This window comes from Hyalella azteca, unplaced genomic scaffold (genome assembly GCF_000764305.2).
Source record: "Hyalella azteca isolate HAZT.00-mixed unplaced genomic scaffold, Hazt_2.0.2 contig14766, whole genome shotgun sequence".
Taxonomy (NCBI): domain Eukaryota; kingdom Metazoa; phylum Arthropoda; class Malacostraca; order Amphipoda; family Hyalellidae; genus Hyalella; species Hyalella azteca.
The window spans coordinates 267,707-288,170 of NW_025944642.1; the positions used below are offsets into that span (position 1 = coordinate 267,707).

The 20,464-nt window shown below is 42.6% G+C and overlaps 1 protein-coding gene across 1 annotated transcript in view; it reads right to left on the minus strand.

Annotated features, from left to right (window-relative positions):
- The window catches only part of LOC108678273 (RNA pseudouridylate synthase domain-containing protein 2), a 120,319-nt gene that overhangs the window by 30,752 nt on the left and 69,103 nt on the right, over positions 1-20,464 (minus strand). Inside the window, exons 2-3 of the mRNA XM_018166645.2 lie at positions 12,530-12,610; positions 182-269 (exon numbers count right to left, since the gene is read on the minus strand). Coding sequence (XP_018022134.1) covers positions 182-269; positions 12,530-12,610 — 169 coding nt within the window. The remainder of the gene's footprint in view (positions 1-181; positions 270-12,529; positions 12,611-20,464) is intronic.

Here is a 20,464-nt window from a genome sequence, read left to right on the forward strand (position 1 = left end):
ACGAGTGAAGCAGCTGCACTACAAACAACTGACCGTTCTCAATGAAGCAGCTGTACTACAAACAACTGACCGTTCTCAATGAAGCAGCTGTACTACAAACAACTGACCGTTCTCAATGAAGCAGCTGCACTACAAACAACTGACCGTTCTCAATGAAGCAGCTGCACTACAAACAACTGACCGTTCTCAATGAAGTAGCTTGTTTCGTTATATCGCTCCTCTGAGAAGCCTGGTCTCTTCGCCTTGAGTGCTTTTGTCTCGAGCTTTGCCTGAAAGACATAAAACATCTCAGCCGAGCCTCCAGAAACTCAATACTATGCTGTGGGACTAAGAAAATGAGATTGAATTATGATCAAAATTATTCCAGACAAGCTATTTACATTCAGTTTAGAATAACCAAGGAAAAATATGGTTTAAAGCCAGACCAAATTAGTTTAGTTTAGAATTAGATTAGCATGTCGCAACGTCGGTTCAAGCTCGGCTCGAATACAGCTCCCAAGCTCATCCAAATATCAGTAGATTAAATCATTGAACGAAAAACTGGAGAAACTTCAAGAAAATTGACAGCACTTACGATTTCGTGCGCAAATTATTTCGTTCCCTTCTAGAAAAATAATCAATAAACAACAACTATCAGCAAAATTTGTTTTAAAACGCCAGATATTTGGTGTGAATAAAAGCGTAAGTGTTGATCACATACAACACTTGGAATAAAGTGACTCGGCATTTCAAGCCGCAACGCGAATAAAATCAAGCGGAGTGCGGTCGAGTTGTGCTGGCTCAACGCAACGACGAAGAGAAACTATGTAAGATTTGTCGCGCGAATGATGATGCACTCAGAAAAATGGGAGAGGCTTTGTCTAAATAGCGATGCACTTTGTGCTTTTGCGCGTGTCATCTCGACTGAATTTGGCCATGTAAAAGGGACCTTCGGTGCTACGTTCCTTTTCCGATCGCGTTGTGGATAAGGAAGTGTGTCACAAGTTGGACAACAAGGCCCATATATTTGTCTGGATGTGCCGTTGAAAGGATTGGATGGCAGAAGCAAGTGACGACTTACCAACACGGGCTATATGAGCGACCGAATACAGAGTCGGTGCTCCAGCGCGGCCTGGCACTGCTACGTCCGAAACACTTGTTAAGGATACTAAGGATTCTTCGAGCGGTAAGGGTAGGACGCTTCCAACGTGCTTCATGTGTCAAACTGTTCCTCTCGAAGGACGACCGTGAAAACACATTAACATCAGTGAACGCGCGGAATACTACATTTTTGCTAGGTGTAGGAAAATTTTTCAATACCAAGTCATAAAATACAGTTAAAAAAATACCAAAATCGAGAAAAAATACACGCTGATCTTAAAAGCACTGGGTGCGAATTGTAAAAAAATGTACGGCGGCTGAAGTCTTTCAAACCAAATCAGGAAAGCAAAACACAGTAGCGGCATCCACGCTGCGACAATCGCTTTGCGCGGCGCACTACACAATAAAAGCTGATGACATTTTCTCGACGTGTTGCGTGAACGCGCAGTGACGAATCGCAACGCTCTGCTCAATGAATGTTCATAGCAATGCATCCTTGCATTGCTACGGCAAGTAAAAATGCAAATGATTATTACTTGAACAATAAATTTTGGGGCAGTAAAGCATCGGATGGCGTGCTGGCTGAGGCGGTAGACCATCAAGGAGTTGACACGCCTGATGCCGTGCGTGATAGCATCTCGAGTTAGTGTGCAGGATACGCGAGATTTGTGACCAGTTTTGAGCGCTGCTTCCCCATTCTCATAAAAATGCACGATCACATCGAAGGCGTTAACGAGCTTTGCCTGCTTCGTGTGTGTAAATGAGTGTGTGCATCAAACATGTGTTTAAGTAACACGTAACATAATATGCGTGTAAAATGATGCACTGAAGTGTTTCCAAGTAATAAAGTGATGTGTTTTTACAACACTTCTCTTAAACTTCACTTCTTAACTGCTGTTTGTTTGTTTTTCTGCTACAAATCTAATAATCGACATTTGACACACTTCTACCTGTCCAATCGATCTGAAATTTTACACACTTGCATAAAGTCGGAGACAATGCACGAATCAATTGAAAGAATAAATAATTTAGAAAATGTAATTGTTTATATATTAAAAAAATTATAATGAATTTTTTAATATATGAAAATAAAATTAGAAATTCATTGTACATATGTAACATCGGAGAAACTGGATTCTTTAGAATTGTTGTCTTTAACACGTTGACTACGACTGCTTCATCTTGTACTATTATTTCATTTTTTGTACTTTTTTAAACAGGGTTGCCAGACGGTCATTTTTTCCGGACAAATTCCGTGATTTAGTTTTTCTCAATTGCGTTGGCCAGCTAAAATTTATGATAGAGGTACTTCCTAATTAAATTTTAAATACTGCAAAAAGAAAATAAATGGAATTTTTATAGCGGAACCTACAAATAAACTAGTATATATTGAGTTATCGGCCTTTTTTACCTTTTTTGTTCTCGGATTTGGCCGATTTTAGGCAACCTGAATAAAAATACGCATGAAACTACGAAAACAAAAAATGTAAGCAAATATTGCGCATCAACAGAATAATAATATGCGTTTAAAAATTACTTTTTAAAGACAACACTTCCCAAGAATCCAGTGTCTCCGATGTTCCAAATGTACAATGAATTTCTAATTTTATTTTCAAATACAATAAATTCAAATTTCTAAAATTATTTATTCTGTAAATTGATTCATGCATTGTCTCCAACTTTACGCAAGTGTGCAAAAGTCCAGATCGATTGGAGAGGTAAAAGTGTTAAACATCGATAAGATTTGTAGCACACAAAATTATTTTTTCAAATTTTTTTAATATCATAAAAATTAATTTTTAAAATTATTTATTCTTTCAATTGATTCATGCATTGTCTCCAACTTTACGCGTGTGCAAAATTTCAGATCGATTGGAGAGGTAGAAGTGTGTTTAATATCGATTATAAGATTTGTAGCAGACAAGCAAACAAACAAACATCAAGAAGTGATGTTAAAGAGAAGTGTTGTAAAAGACCAATGGGAAGGAAGTGGCAGCGGCTGTTCCAGGTATAACGAAGATTCTCCAACGCCAGCGTCTCAGCACAATTGGCGCTCGATTCCACCCCTAAAGAAGCGGCGCTCGCGAGAATGTCATTAGCGGACCGGAATAAAGGCCTAATTACGACTTCCATCTTCCATAATAGTCGAATTAATATTCCAAATATCCTCGTCATCAAGCGCCTAATTTCATACAATTAATTATTTTCTGAGAAAATTAATGCTCGCCTTCGCCTCGAAAATTCTTTAAAACCAGCCACAGCGGTGGTGAAAAATGTGAAATGCATTCAACATAGCATTTGATTTGCATTCAGTACTTCACTTGTGTTGCACATAATTGAGAGAGTGCAGCCCAGCTATGCACAGAGTGTGGGCGTGGGTCAATGCGTTAGTAATCTGAGAAGGCAACGCACTGGTCGAAAGCTAGTGGACGCTGATGCCTGAACCAGAAGACATCTCGCAGCGCATGATAGCGACATGTTGCTGCGACATGGCGTCCATGGCCTACATGGCAGCGACCAGCGGCATGTTGCTCAGGGCGTCCATGGCCTACATGGCGACGAGCAGCGACATGTTGCTCATGGCGTCCATGGCCTACATGGCGGCGAGCAGTGACATGTTGCTCATGGCGTCCATGGCCTACATGGCGGCGAGCAACGACATGTTACTCATGGCGTCACTTGCCACAAGCCATACAGTAACGCGCAGGACATGAATAATCAGATCAATCTTGCTAATAATGTGTGCTTATTATATTGTTCTCATCGCTTATATTTGCAAGACGCATGGCGTTTTATTACACAAAAATTTCTTTGTTCGCACCAATACCGCACGTTAAAATTTGTAGGTAAAAATTTGATTTTGAGAAAAATTCACCAATCATTAAAAATAGTAACAAAGATTTGTGCACTTGACCAAGTCTTAAAAATAAAAATTGACGCCCTTCACCAATTATTCGTGAATTTGTGAAGAAAAATTTGTAATCATAATACCCAGGAATGATGTGAATGAATACTTGTGAAATCTCTGGCGAGATGACCATGCTGAGAGTTACTTGCAACTGTTTATGCCATTATAATAGATATTAAATTAACGAGGATTGATGGGAAATTGTGCGAGCTATATAGAGGAAAGATTTCATATTTCTATAATTATTCTTCAATAATGTACCAAAATCAGCCGAAATTTCGAAGAATGTTCATTTTTCACGACAGGTTAGCCTGCGTTACTAATCAGAGATCGATGAATTATTAAAAATTCGTTAAAGGCATAACGACGAACACCGAGCTATCATAAGAAAATTACTCCAACCGTCAGAAATTCACAATAAATTCCAATTCAATACCAATATTTAAATGGATACAAACCCGTTACGCAGAGCAAAGCACGCCCGAAGTCACGGTTGACCCAATGATCACTGTAATTAACGTCTGTATTTACAACGGCAACTGACTCCATAAAGGCGAATGTAAAAGAACCTTACAAATCTGCCCACCCCGTTACCGCTGTAAAGCTGGGGTTGCAATTGAAGTGCCACTGAACAACGGCCACGACGCATGCTACTCGAGGCCGTCGTGTCTGTTTTCTTTTTCTTCGAAAAGGGAAAATTTGTGCGAGAAGTTAGACTATTGAATAGCGGGTTGTCGACAGGTCAGGCGTAAACACGCTCTTGCTCCGGGAGCAAGACTCCGATCGTGTCGCTGCTATATATTGGGAATTCACGATACTTTTTTTACTTTTCTTATCTCGATTTAAACAACAGAAAACTCTAATTTACGTCAATCAAGAAGAGCATTTGAACAGAGACATTAAACGATTATAGGCCCATGTTTATCCAAAGGAATGTCAGCCCTCAATGCCAAACCCCACGCTGGCAGTAAACAAAGGCTCTCGATGAAAAGTTTGAATGTGCAATAAAAACGAACGAAAAACGGTAAAAGTCACAGTAGCTAACATGCACGGTACACTGCTTAGGCAGCTGTTGAATATAAGCAAGATTGAGTCTACTTCATGTACATAAGGTACACTGCTTAGGCAGCTGTTGAATATAAGCAAGATTGAGTCTACTTCATGTACATAAAACCAACTTATAATGCACACAAAACCAACTCATATTAGCTTCAACGTGCGTTTCTCCAGATTATTATCAATATCCCGGCTTGTGACAACTCTGACTACGCGACGAAGTCTCGACGACGGTCGCTGCTATGGATGATCTCACGGCTCAACCCTCACGGCTCAACCCTCACGGCGCTGCCCTAGCGGCGTTGCCCTCACGGCTCAGCCCTCACGGCGCTGCCCTCACGGCTCAGCCCTCGCGGCGCTGCCCTCGCGGCGCTGCCCTCACGGCACAGCCCTCGCGGCGCTGCCCTCGCGGCGTTGCCCTCACGGACGTTGCCCTCACAGCGCTACCCTCACGACGCTGCCCTCACGACGCTGCCCTCGCGACGCTGCCCTCGCGGCGTTGCCCTCACGACGCTGCCCTCACGGCGTTGCCCTCACAGCGCTACCCTCACGATGCTGCCCTCACGGCACAGCCCTCGCGGCGCTGCCCTCACGGCACTGCCCTCGCGGCGTTGCCCTCACAGCGCTGCCCTCACAGCGCTACCCTCACGACGCTGCCCTCACGACGCTGCCCTCACGACGCTGCCCTCACGATGCTGCCCTCACGGCGCTGCCCTCATACGGCAGTCTAAATGCCCAGCAATTGCATTAGCCGGGTTCATAGGGCGACCCTAGCGTCGTGGCCGCATGCAGGGCACGCGCGAGCACTAAAAGAGGACGCAATCTAAAATTTTTCAATAGAATAAGCGAGTTCGTTAGCATACATGGAAGGAAATTGTCAAATGGCGTGGGTTAACCTTCAGACGAGATAAAGTTCTTTTTAACGGTCTGTTATGACCCAGCGGATAAAATAATGGCCGATATATGATTTGAGAACGAGAGAACACGTTCACTGTGCCCACCAATAACTGAGGTTGGGAAACTCTGTAGGAAGCTTTTATTATTTCAACAACAGGTCGCGAGACAAACTATCAAAAATACTGGAGTTCGCCACTCCGTCAAAAAATAACTGATGCCTAAACCCACCAATCACAGAAGAGAGATCGGCCGCTGCGTGTAGTAAAGCAAGTTTTGATAGTGCGAGCCAGGGGCTTTAGGTGCAACTTGTAGGCAAGAACGTTGCGCTGCTGCACATCAACGACGACGACTAGCAACGTTGGCGGTGAGAGTTCGACAATGCATCTGGATTTAACATCAGCACTTTGAATCGAATTGAAATGATGCCAGAAAATTCGAACATACGTTAATTTTAGCTCAATAAACCATGAATCCTCAGGAGACCGTAAAAAATGTCAGAACCCACAATAAAAAAAGCATTTCACATGAGACTGGTGAATTGATCGTATTGAGTGAACTCAATTTGATTATAAAAGTAGAGTAAGAGAAACAGAATAGAGAAAATTCCTTAATTTATTCGGCTTGCATTGCAAATTAAAGACGCATTTAAAAGCGAAAAAATGCAAAGCAATACCCGTAAAAATAATAAAAGTAAAGATTGCATAAATACCTCATCAGCTAGTATAGACGCAAGCAACGTTGCGGCTCAGAAGAAAGTTTCAATACCTTGCTTCAGCTACAAAAGATTAGGGATAAATTTTGGCGAGAATAAATCAACAATATGATCGGTTAATTGGTATTGAAACGATATAGAGAGGTGCGGATCAATAGGGCGGTCTTGAGCTGCTTCATGAGTTCTAATGACAGCCTTCACCAACATTCATGCCTAAATAATACGAGCTGCAGCGCCATAAAGGCCAATTTTATGCCCAAGCCATGCACATCATTCAGGGCGTCGATCATAAGCTTCACGGCTATCATAATCGTAACAGTAACTCGATGTTCGTTACAGACATTGATAGCTTAGATGCAACTATAGCACTCGTAACCTGTGTTACGAATAGCAGGAGTTAAGCTGGAGCAAGACGCCTTATAGGCATAGAAGATTGCATGCAATTTTCGAACATAACAGGATAACGAACAAAAGAATAAAGAACACGAACAGGAAGGCACACAACAGGAGTTTAGCTGGAGCAAGACGCCTTATAGACATAAAGATTGTATACAATTTTCGAACACAACAGGTTAACGAACAACAGAATAAAGAACACGAACAGGAAGGAACACAACAGGACAACGAACAACAGGGGTTTAGCTGCAGCAAGGCACCTACATACAGGGAGGTTTGCAAGTATTTTACGAACACATTTCCATCATTTCGAATGATCGTCTTTAAGCGTCTTGCTCGTGCGCACAGCTCGCATCGATTGTACAGCAATGGACACAGGAACGTCAAGCCTGTCACGCCATGAAGCTCGGAATTTCCGGCACGTTGACAGCAACAGTGCTGGCACAAGGCCACATATGCCAGCTACAGCTCATCTGTTGGTGTCTCGTGAATTGTTTATTACCTATCGTCAGTGAAACACTGACGTAACGAAATCGTCAGTCAACGACGTTACGAAAGAACTAACGCAAACTTCTGACTAAATTTGCTGACAGGAATACATTGTAGTGACTGAATTAACACTACTACTAATTAAAATCTAGATGAAAGAAAAACTAGAAAAACCTAGGTAGAAAACCCGAAAAAACTCAATGCAAACGTCGACCAACCTCGCAGGTTTAAGCGATTTCGACCAACAAAGTTCTGTGTGTGATGATGCAGTTGTCACCTTGATGCTCAATGTTAAGTGGCTATAGACAATACTATCTGAAAGACGCAAAGCTCGAAAATTAAAGTGGCTTGGAGTCTGGTGCGGCAGTGGAGGTATGGTGAGTGGAGAGCAGCGAAGTATGAAGTGACGGCATAGCAGCAGCGTATGGTGAGCTACTCCGTTATGGCGGGAAAGCAGCGAAGTATGGTGAGGCTGGAGAGTAGCTATAAGTATGGTATGGCTGTATAGCAGCGGAGCATGGTGAACTAATCTGTTGTGGCGGGAAAGCAGCGAAGTATGGTGAGGCTGGAGAGTAGCTTAGTATGGTATGGCTGTATAGCAGCGGAGTATGGTGAGCTACTCTGTTGTAGCGGGAAAGCAGCGAAGTATGGTGAGGCTGGAGAGTAGCTTAGTATGGTATGGCTGTATAGCAGCGGAGTATGGTGAGGCTGGAGAGGTAAACGGTACCGTCGAGCTGAGCTCGTCGTTCATGATAATCCAGGGTGTAGGGGGTAGAGGTAATGGTGAGGTGAAAGGGGCGGAGGTAATGGTGTAGTGGAGGACGCGGAGGTAATGGTGTGGTAGAGCTTTTACTAGAGAGATTTGGGAGCTAATGCGCGGCTCGTAGGGGGGATTATTGCGCCTGGTCTGGTCTGATGCTCACTTTATATTTTTGTTTGGTAACCTAGCATCACCCATAGATGTTTGTTGGTAAGGCAGCATCACCCATAGATGTTTGTTGGTAAGGCAGCATCACCCATAGATGTTTGTTGGTAAGGCAGCATCACATACTACACACGTTTGTTGGTATAACGCTGTATCACACACACATGCTTGTTGGTAACGCTGCATCACATGCAACACACGTGTGTTGGTAAAACGCTGTATCGCACACACACGTTTGTTGGTAACGCTGCATCGCACACACAAGTTTGTTGGTAACGCTGCATCGCACACACGTGTTGGCTAGTAACGCTGCATCACACACACGTGTTGGCTACTATAACTAACGCATAGCATGCCAAATAGCGAGACAAAATTTCAGCAGCCCACAGTGCAAACTTGTTTGCTTTTTCAGCATATATGAGCGAAAATTCTTACAGCGCGTGACCCCACGGTCTGCTTAGTGCTACTTAATTTTGAAGGAATTCTCCGACTTGTCAACACATGCCAAGCACACGTGGTGGTTACCCTAAAGCCCACTAGAAATTTTCCATTTTGCTTGACCTTCACAATTTGCTCGTCGGTAATCAGCAGATTTAGTGTACAAATTGTCAGTTAATTATTGGCTGAGTGGTGATTACTCGATCGTAATTACTTCTCTAATCCGGCCTCAGGTTATCACCATCCACGATAACTTTTTTCGCACAAAATAAAAGACTACAAACTAATATAAGCTATTGAAGTTTGCTCGAGAGGTGCAAAAAGGAAAGTGACAGTAATACGTCACAAAAATCCATAACAAAAGTGATAAAAATCGACGCCAGAGTGACGTAAAACATGACGAGCTCTCAAACAGAACCGTATTGCCAGCGGCAGTGGCTGAGAATGAAGTAAGTTTGATGGGCAGTAAACTGAACATAAATTGAAGCAAGTGACAAGCAGGCTAGCGCGAGATCGTATAATTCAAAGCACAGACACTTGACCAAGCGGTCAAAAGACGTCAGAGCTCGTGCTGACGATCAGGGGCCGTACCATCAAAAATAGTTACGCGTTTGTAACTCCGTCCGCCAATCAGTGAAGGCTTTTCAAGTTAGAACCACCAATCACAAACGATAAATTGGTCACAACGTTTACATAGGTCGCTACGTGTACTTGGACCGCTAAGTGTACTAAATCCGCAGCGTGCTAATCACAGACAATAAATCGGTCACAACGTATATATAGGCCGCTACGTGTACTTGGACCGCTATATATATAGGTACGTGTACTAAATCCGCAGCGTGCACTTGGACCGCTACGTGTACTTAGGCCGCTCCGTACACCTGAACGAATTTTATTAGTTCGGCCTCGGAACCATGGCTGACAGTATAGCGGTGGCGGCTCTTAATGTACGACACCAAACGACGCCACGTACTGAGTTTTGTAGATCGCACGTTTGCAGTTGAACAGTCACTCAGCTGTCAGATACGAGCGCCGTAAACTTGAATCGTAAAAGAGTCCAGAGTAATATAAAATATAAATACCTTGAGAGAACACTGTAATTAATAGCAACTTATAAAAAATACGGTCTGGGATGCATCTAAATTTAAATCGTGAAATTACCGCTAAATTAATAGCAACTCAATTACAAATTTGTCGGAACAACAGTCAAACGTTTGATAAAATAAACATAGTTTTATAAGATGTATCACAATCGATGGTAATTTCGTCTTAATCACGCACAAGATAGCGTGACAAGCACCTGTACGGTAATAAAGCTGTCTTGACTACGAGCGAATGACCAGCGTGGTGAGAGGTTAATATGAACTGCTTCATTACCGGCGGCTGCGGCATGAAGCGATGCTCACTCAGAACAATAAATGGTTCACAGCATCTAAATAATGACACACTCTCTTACAGGCCGTACGAGCAAAGAACGGACGTAGCATTGATACACACTTTTACCAGGTTAAACTGAGTCATAGATGACTCACACAAGAGAAAAATGTAAATCGCCATTTGAAAAATCGCACTATTTTCTCAGTGTATGCTATATTGCCCAGTGTGACGCTAATAATCTAATTTAATTGTAAATCTTATTGTATATTCGGTGTGAAGAAACCCTTTAGGCCACCAGTTGATAACGCTAGTGCATTAGCAATGTTTTCATCGAGTTCTTTTGTTTTAATCAATCTTTTCGCTCAGACGATGTAATTCTGATTTCAACGCCACACAATGTGATCAAGAAACCCTCCAGGTTTGTAATTACAGCGCCAAATTAGTTGCAAATGAATATCCTCCTAATTTAACGCATTTTACTCGGTAATTGTTTCAGTGGACGGTCATTCGAATGGAATTTCAACTGTAATTTGATAAATGGATGAGAGTAGCGATCGATGTCATGACTGGACCAAAATTTCAACTTGAAATCATTATGAAAATCCATTATGAACATCAATTAACCTATAAATGTTTGTAATGCTGTAAAGCTAGAAGGAACATTGAAAAGCCTGGCAAAGTAAGAAACGTAGGCGCGTTTTGTGAATGACCTTACCTCGCAGGTTTGGAGGGAAGTCAATTCAGATATCAACATAAAATGGATGAGACTCGATGTACGAGATGTATAGAATGAGCGTTACTAAACAGATTATTCATATAAGATCGGTACAAAGCAATCTGGCCTTCAGCATTATTAAAATAATAGAAGACAGAATCAAGCCGTTTTAAAGATACAAATTTCTATAAAGCCCCTGAGATAAAGATAAAGCAGGCGATTAGCTGACATTTCGATGTCACAATATTGAGCCATTCTAGTATTTAGTTGAAGTTAGTATAGATGAAGATATCTTGAACTCACAATCCCAAATAACATGGCCAAATAAAGGCACGGGACAGTGAATAAAACAGATCGTGACATGATGCCGACTAGAGTCGCTCTTCAGGCCAAGACACAACTAAGTTTAAAAGACTTGATCTTTGTAAGAACTTGAGCATGTCGCTGAACTTTGCCGCGCGATACTTGCCGATCAACTTCGACAAACTAAAGAGCATCAATTCGTGAGACAAAGATCCGAGTGACTCGATTATCTTATCTTGCTTCGAATTAACTAGAATATTTGAAGAAAAAAACGATGACACTGACGGTTTTTTATTCACAAAAAAAATGTAATATAAAAGTATAAGTTCGCATTCACTTGGGTATCGCAAAAATAGGTTCAATAGAAAATACACGGTGAGCTGCCAGCGAGGTTTTCTACGATAACAGAAATTGTTTGTTGAAATTGCAGAAGTTGATTTTTTCGTAACGCATTCACAAACTGGCTTTCTAATAACGGATCGAAGGAATAAATGAATAAATCAACGAAGACGCCAGTATGCGACGCGTAAATCGCACAGCCATACGATTATCTTGTATCTTTGGTAAGTTTTCTGGCCGTAGCAGTCCCAGGCCACGCTGAAGTGCCACGTACCTTGGTCTACCGATACAGACCGGCACAGGCTACTTGCATGGCGGTATGATGGTAGTCAATTCCGGAACGAACTCAAAAATAGCTCAAGATAGTCTACTTCGTAGAGTTGAAATTTATTAAACGGGGAAACGGTCAATAAAAAAAGAGCCAAAATTCATTTATAGAGCACATTCTAGAAAAAATATAACTCAGTACTCACTACAGTGAGTGACAGAGAGCGCATTTCCTCGTCGACGAAAACGTGAAGTCACGGACGGACAGACAGAGACGGACAGACGGACTTGACGAGCATAATAGTGCATTTTTTCCATAAATGAGAAAATGCGTTAAAAAGAGCCAAAATTCATTTCTAGAGCACATTCTAGAAAAAAGAATGCAGTAAAAAACAACCCGACGTAACCGATTCACTTGAAACTGAAATCCATTCAATTTCTTTAACTGAACTAAAAATAGATGTCAATAAATCCTGAACAAATACATACTAAACGTGAGAGATAATGTTAAACTGTAATATTAACCAACTGTGAACATAAGAAACGAAAAGAATTAGATTGTAATGAGCTAAAATATCTATACAAATAGTATATGGTAGAGTAATTTCTGCATGGTGCGGCACTGACCTTTTTGATGTCCTGGCTGTCAATGAGATCGTCCTCGGCCTTCCTCTTCTCGCGCTTGAAGGCCAGCGAGAAGTCAGGGTCCTGTAACAATGAGTTACCGTCACTGCAAGCTCTAACTTATTACCAGCAAGCACAGAAATAAATATTACAGGTACCAGGATAACAATGAGTTACCGTCACTGCAAGCTCTAACTTAGTACCAGCAAGCACAGAAATAAATAGTACAGGTACCCAGGACAACAATGAGTTACAGTCACTAAGGGATATTGCACAGTACCAGTAAACACGGTAATAAGTAGTAACTACAATTACCTAAATCATACACTTCAAGTATCATCTTATGCACTGGTTAACCCGATCCACTTCATTATTACGGTCGTGGGAGTCAGTTTCTAAAATCACAGTTGAAACAGACAATGCAGTTTCAAAACATTCCGGAACAGAATTCTCTGTGAAAGGTAGGTCAGCTCAATACATCTATTTGCAGTAATTACAGTTTACAGCACATGGGTTTGCTTCCGAAAAATGGCGAAGCATTGTTGTCAGTGGCATAATTATCTGGTGTAACGACCAGTTTTGCAAGCATTATTGCAGGTCGGCTGCACGCGCAGCATGAGCGTAAAGACAGGAAAAGCCAGCAGGGGAAAGCTAAACCCACCAATCACACAGAAAAAATTGGCCGCTACGTGTGCTTCGGCGAGTCTTGCCAGTACGGTCCCATAAAAGCGAAGCTTGTCGTTTTTTTACTATATAACAAGAGCAAGTCTTACAATAACCTAGCCATTAAGGGTAGATCATAACGACACGCTCAACAACTTTCTTCATTGGAAAGTTCGCAAGAGAAGTTAAGGAAGTTCAATTCTTTACTAGGGTTTTTCAATGCGATCTCCTAAGAAGTCAAGACTGAGCAAGAAGTTAACGGCTCTTCAAAGTAGTCTTCAATGAATAAAAGGCAGGAAAATTTTAACTTTCACAAGCAAGATATTGACTTTAAAGGAAAAAATAATGAAACTTTCTCAAGATATCGCAAGCGAGATCAAGAGGAATCTAACAAGAGTAATTTTTTGATAAACTTTAGAAATATTAGCCGGCCACAGTTTAACGAGCAAAGCTAAACATCTGTAAAAAGGAAGTTTTACGGGCGAGGGTTTTTAAGAACAAGATTGCGACCACTTGCACAAACATGAGTGAAGGCTTCTAGCAACATTACCGAGATAACATCAACATCAAGGAGAACAAGCAGGATACTGGGAGTTCTAAATATAAATGTCATCATCACACAAGTGATGCAGAAAAAACCCTATATAGTTTCTCCAGAAGAGACGTTAATGTACGTAATAAGTAATTTCATATACGTTCGCGAGCTGTGATCATCATTAATGTTGAACCCAAAATCGCAGCATTTAAAATTACTACAGATCTTACATACACATCACCAGCATAACTGCACCATAACCCATACGCAGCATTACTGCACCATAACCCATACGCAGCATTACTGCACCATAACCCATACGCAGCATTACTGCACCATAACCCACACGCAGCATTACTGCACCATAACCCACACGCAGCATTACTGCACCATAACCCACACGCAGCATTACTGCACCATAACCCACACGCAGCATTACTGCACCATAACCCAGACGCAGCATTATCACAGAGCTCATACAGCCCAGGGGCTTTCATCAAGCAGGCTAAAGGAACAATTAGATGAGCTTCACAGCACCACAGTGGCCGGTAAGCAGCGGTATTAGAGCCGCGCCTGTAAGCCGCAATGTTCTCATCACTCATGCAAGACGCTGGCAGCTTCCATGAAGATGTCACACATATCACACTCAGAGAAATGTGTGAAATTTTGTCCAAATAACGATGCACTATTTCAACTTGTATGGGTCATTCTGGCCTGGCAGAAGTGCGTATCACAGCTACGTACGCCGTATGATGGTGCTTTGGGTAAGACAGAGCGTCATTATTTGGTCAATATAACCCATTGACCTCTATGAGTGCAATTTCACGACGCTGATGTTGTAAACTGGTATTAATCGTACAAATAATGAAGCTGAGGGTGTTGTTGAATACCAGAGCGCAATTCTTATTCTTATTGCTCTTCTAGAATCTAGAACAACGTTCTTTACTTCACCAATTGCGATGACAGTTCAAATCACTGAAAATTGTAGCCTCACAGCGCATGCACACGAACTAGTACACGATGATAAACATACGCGGAAGATGTCATTATACAGCAGCGGCAGCACTGCTTACAAGTAACCTGTCTTTTACACGTTCAACGTTACCTCCGGCACCCGAGAGCGTGGCGACCTGCATATCGACGGCCTAGAGACGGAGGATGACGAAGCTAGGCGGTGCATCAGCGTGACCGTGGAAAACAAGTCCTAAACTCGTCTTAAGGTCATATGAGTACCACACTACCCTCATGCCGAGGTATGGAAATGGAGAGAGACAGGAAGAGAGAGGAAGAGGGGAGATAGAGGGAGAGAGGTGGAGAGAGGAAGGGATGAGAGGGATAGGGACAGAGAAAGAGGGAGGGAGATGAAGAAAGAGATAGATGGAGAAGGATAGAGAGAGGGAAAGAGGGAGGGAGATGGAGAGATAGAAAGGAAACGTTAAGAGTTATGTGGGAGAAGGGGAAGAGAAAGGAAAACTGCGAATGTAATAGGGTGATAAAGGTAAGGGTAGACGTAGAGGGATGACAACAGAGGCAACGCAAGTTCAGGCGTGAGGCTCAAGCGCATCAAGTTGAGGCGTCCGCGACATCTGAGGAAACGCGGCAAGTTGAAACGAGGGGGGAAGAGAGGAAGAACCCTCTTCCCCTCTACATCTGCAATGCAGAATGGAGGAGAGGGGAGTACAGTTGTGATGTTGAACGAGGGGTAGGCACATGTGGGATGTTGGAAGAGGGTGACGGAAGCGGAAAAGCACGATGTTGGGAGAAGGCGCATATACGCGATGTTGAAGGACATACATCGGAAGTGATGTTGGTGATGTGTGCACAACTGCTGCGATGTTGAAGGACATACATCGGAAGTGAAAATGGAGAAGTGGACACATCTGCCGCGATGTTGGCTACACATTAGACTGAAGTTCTGCGGGAGCAGTTGCGTCACAAGTTGACGAGATAGCGTGCCGCAGCTGTCAGCTCCGCAGCGATATGGAGGCGAGGAACGGCCATGCAGGACCGCTGAGATGAAAAAAAAATCCTGCTCTAGCTGAGCGGTGACACTGAGAGGAAGAAAGCAGCTGAGTATAGAAGCACTAAGAGGCAGAGAGCAGCTGTGCAGAAGCACTATATAAGAAGCAGAAAGCAGCTGTGCACTATGAGGCAAAAAGTAGATGAGTAGAAGCACTAAGAAGCAGAAAGCAGCTGTGCACTGAGGCAGAAAGTAGATGAGTAGAAGCCCTAAGAAGCAGAAAGCAGCTGTGCAGAGGCATTAAGAAGCAAGAAGCAGCTGTGCAGAAGCACTAAGAGGCAGGAAGCAGCTGTGACGTGCTAGGTCACAGCTATAAAGAATACTGCTAGGACAACTGCACCCCATTCCTCTCCCTCCCCTCCAACATCCAAAAGTTGGGCAGAAGCAGATGTGCGCGCTGCATTAGCAATGAAGCGCGCGCGCGCGGTCTGCGCTTCAAAATTAAGCAAAACCTAACTTCCTTTCGCCTCTTAAATTGGCTACCAAGTTAAGAGCCAAGCAGCATAATTGGCCGCCATGTAACTGTGGAGCCGACGGCAATCTACTTATTAGCAGCGCGTAGCATGCAGTAGAATCTCTACACAAAGCAACTAGCGTTGATTAAACGTTGTTTCATTGTAATAAACTACTAATCAATGTTGTTTCAACGATATTTGCCAGGAAGGTTCCCTCACCGGTGCGTGGCGTTAAATTGATCGCGGCATACAGTGCAACGAAATATCGTCATTGATGATCGTTTGTTCGACGTTTTCAAAAACTGAACGCCTCTACATTTCGACATTTTGAACACTAAATCCTTCTTAGTTCGACGTTTCGAGCCCTGAATGCTGAACAATTCACATTTTTGAGCACAGAGCCCTTTACAATGTGATGTATTGAACACAACCCAGGGCTTCGAGATCACAGTTCGACGTATTGGACCACAGTATGTTTCACAGTTCACACACGACTCTTATTTGAAGCATACATATGCAGATATGCTAAATACATTCAATAAAAGCGTACAGTAACTAGATCATTATTAAATTAGACATAAATGGCAGGACAATTTAAAGCCATTATGACACGAATCTGTTAAACTAGACATGAAATCATGAATAAATTAATGTGCTCCTGCAAAGTACTCAAAAGTAAAAAATTAACTAGAAAAATTATTCGAGGGGCTTCATAAAGTTCGTGGAAAATGGACATAACTGATAATTCTCTGAAAGGAAAACGGTGTCAATGCACCAGAACGATCCTGTATCAATGTTTTATAACGTGTTCTCACAAGAACCCTTACATTAATGATACAAATGCGGGATCCTGCATTAGAAGCAACAACCGTTCGTGCAACTTGGCATCTGCCGAAATCGAGGCCTGGTCGAACATCAAATTTATGGTGAACTGGGATGGAAGAACAGCCAAATCATTGACTCTCCGAAACGAGTTAATGGTGACAGTTACTCAAATAAATCAGTAACCGACAAATGGATTACTACTTCCAGAAGAGAAAAAAAAGAGACCAAAGATGACCCCCGAGGAGGCAGGCCACGCACATCAGTTTGTGTGGAAACCAATGATGCTGTTCGTGAAGTTGTAGAAAAAGATTGGCGAATAAGCACCGAATCAGTAGCAGAGACACACGACATCTCCGTCAGTTCCATACACGCAATTCTGCAGATGGGCAGAATTGCGCCTGATCACTGAACTGACCAAACCCTCCGCTCAATATGAGTTCCAAAGCTGTTGCGCACAGATCAGCAGGAATCTAGGGCATATTTTTTTCATGAAAATTTTGAAAAAGTGGGTAGAAAACACGGAATTTTTTTCATTTTTCATACGCGGATTGTGACCGGGGATGCAAGATGGCTCTCCCAGTACGATCCTTATAGGACAAAATTCGGTTGTTCATGGGAGTAAGTGGGCCCGTCAAAGAAAAATCTGAGCTATCAGGAGGGAAGGTTTTCTGGGATGCAGAGGGGATCTTGTTAGTTGGCTCCCTCAAAAACAAGAAAAATATTATGGATATTTTAAGCGCATTTTCTCATTTTTCGAAAAAAGCCGCTATTGTGCTTGTCATGTCCGTCTGACTGTCCGTCTGTCCGTGACTTCACGTTTTCGTCGACAAGAAAATGCGCTCTCTGTCACTCATTACAGTGAGTACTGAGTTAGATATATTTTTATACAGAGATTTTGATAACATTTCTAAGAAAGTCACCGAAAACGATTTGGTAATCAGCATCAGCGCGCTCTCCCACCACGACAAGGCACTCGCACATGGCGCTCGGTAGACAGGGGCTGTGTTATGCAATTAAATAGCAATGGGAAATCATTCGGTATACACCTTATAGGACCGACTTAGCATAATCCGATTTTTTTAGTTCCCGACCTGAAAAAAAAATCATTGAAAGGTACCCAATTTCCATCAATTGAAGCAGCAAAAAATAGCTGCTGAAACATGGTTCAACTTGCATGACAATTTAATTTTACACAGATGGACTTTTGGGTTCGTATTAGAGTTCACAGAAAGCTATCGACCTACACCTTGAAAGCTATAGCGACCCTAATAAACCTTATAACTTTGATATTTTTTTCAAACTGTTGTTTTTCCATGAACTTTTTGAAACCCCCCTCGTACTGCAACACGATATAATTTATTTTTTGCTTAAATCTTTAGGGGACCTTTCATTTAGATTTTTCTGGTACAGCCCTGCCCACAAAACGTAAATCCGATTTATATCCATATTTTAGTGAATGAATATTTTCTTAAAAGATCCAGTTTTTCATATGGACCTTACATATTGGGACCATCCTTTCGCCCGATTCTCGGCACAGCGCGCAAAACGTCCAGAGGTCCTCAATTACCTATCAGAGTTAAAAAAAAACTATCAGAAGAAAAATAACGTTATTTTGTTACAGCTAGGTTCTTACGAACTCAATATAATTGATCAATTGCAGGCACGCGAACTCGTACTCGTATTTAAAAATTACTGTTCATTTTAAAAGCACCGCACCGCATGGTAGCTAGAGTTTTCTCACTACATTGCCCTCGCTTTTTCAGTTACAAGGGAAAAAACCGCAACTAATAATAATCCACGAGAGAAGAAGTCCCAAGTTAATAATATAAGAAAGGGTTTCGAAAAATAAGCAGCAGAAAAGTTTTAAAAATCTCTGCTACATGAAAGGCAGAGTCACGTCCTATCTATATGCCGGGGCTACTTTTTGTCGGCATAATTCGCGCATTTCTAGTCGAACACTTCGCAGCGCCCCGCATGAGAGGAAGTACGAGATGACTGTGGAACATAGCGGAGCTGGGCTGGCTCACCCACATAGAACGTTAGGATCTTCAACAGTATTAAGCCCTAACACTCTACCGCCGTATGTCACTCTCCGGGAACATAACTTTCAACTTAAATTGTACGTAAACTATTGAGTGTAGCAACCTGGTACGGTTGTACGCAACAGAGAACATTTTAAAGTTGTCTTACGTGGCGGGAACCATCAGTGCAAGTAATTTTGCGTTCACTAGAACGTATCCTTTTTGGGAAGTAGGCTTGTGACAATATTGCTCCTGTTACTCATGTCAGACGGAAGAGGGTTAAATAGGTCATTCACCGTTCAGAATTACCAGATTTGCAGTTCAGCATTACTAGGTTAATTTAATCCAGCCGTACATTAAGCAATTTAAAAGTTCAGAATTATCACGAGGTTCACAGTTCAGTATATACCAAGATATTTGCAATTTAGCATTGGCCGGAAGTCTAGAGTTCAATATTACCGGAAAGTTTACAGTTCAGAAGAAACCAAGAGACTTGCTGTTCAGCATTAAAATTAGCAGTGAAATTTATAGTTCATCACTGACCCTACGAGACTCAAAGTTTAGCAGCCAACATAAACGGCTGGTGTGGAGAACGGCAACTCAACCAGCGATGCGGTGAGTCACTTATAAAAATATGTAACTCAGTACTCGCTGCAGTGAGTGACAGAGAGCGCATTTTCTCGTTGACGAAAACATGAAGTTAGGACGGACAGAGAATCAGACGGACATACGGACGGACGGACATGGCGAGCACAATAGCGCATTTTTCCATAAATGAGTAAATGCGCTAAAAATGACGACAAATTAACGTGGAATTAAGCGTTGTTAGGTTGACCATTGCCTGGAGACGCACCTACCGAATAAAACCGCTTGCGCTCGCGCCACACAATCACCGGCGCCAGACGTCCTGCGCCTTTTACGAGGCATCGCGCTAAAATCAACACGGCGCAACGCAAGGCATCACCATGGAGCATCACCACCAGCAGTAGTAGTAAGCATCACCAGTATCAGCAGCATCACCAGTATCAGCAGCATCACCAGTATCAGCAGAATCACTAGAATCAGCAGCTGTGCCAGAAGCATCACATAGCAGCACTAACGCAGCAGGCACCGAGCAAGAAACGCGCCTGAGATGCTGCATTTGGTCCCATTTGGCGCTGATGAAACCCGAAACAGAATCGAAAGCCACGCATGCCTGTGGGAGGGTTAAGGAAAGACGCCTAGCATATATTCGCTGGAACAATTTTATGGAATGAATACCCGGCGTTTGCATGGAGAGCGTGTCGTAAAGAAGAGCGGCACGGGTGATTGCTTGCGGCACGCGACAGCTTATTTATTTGATCACGAGCACCGCACAGCTGACGGGAACGCTACAAAATTGCGGTCGAAGGCACATCCAAGGACCGGGAATTCCCGAGG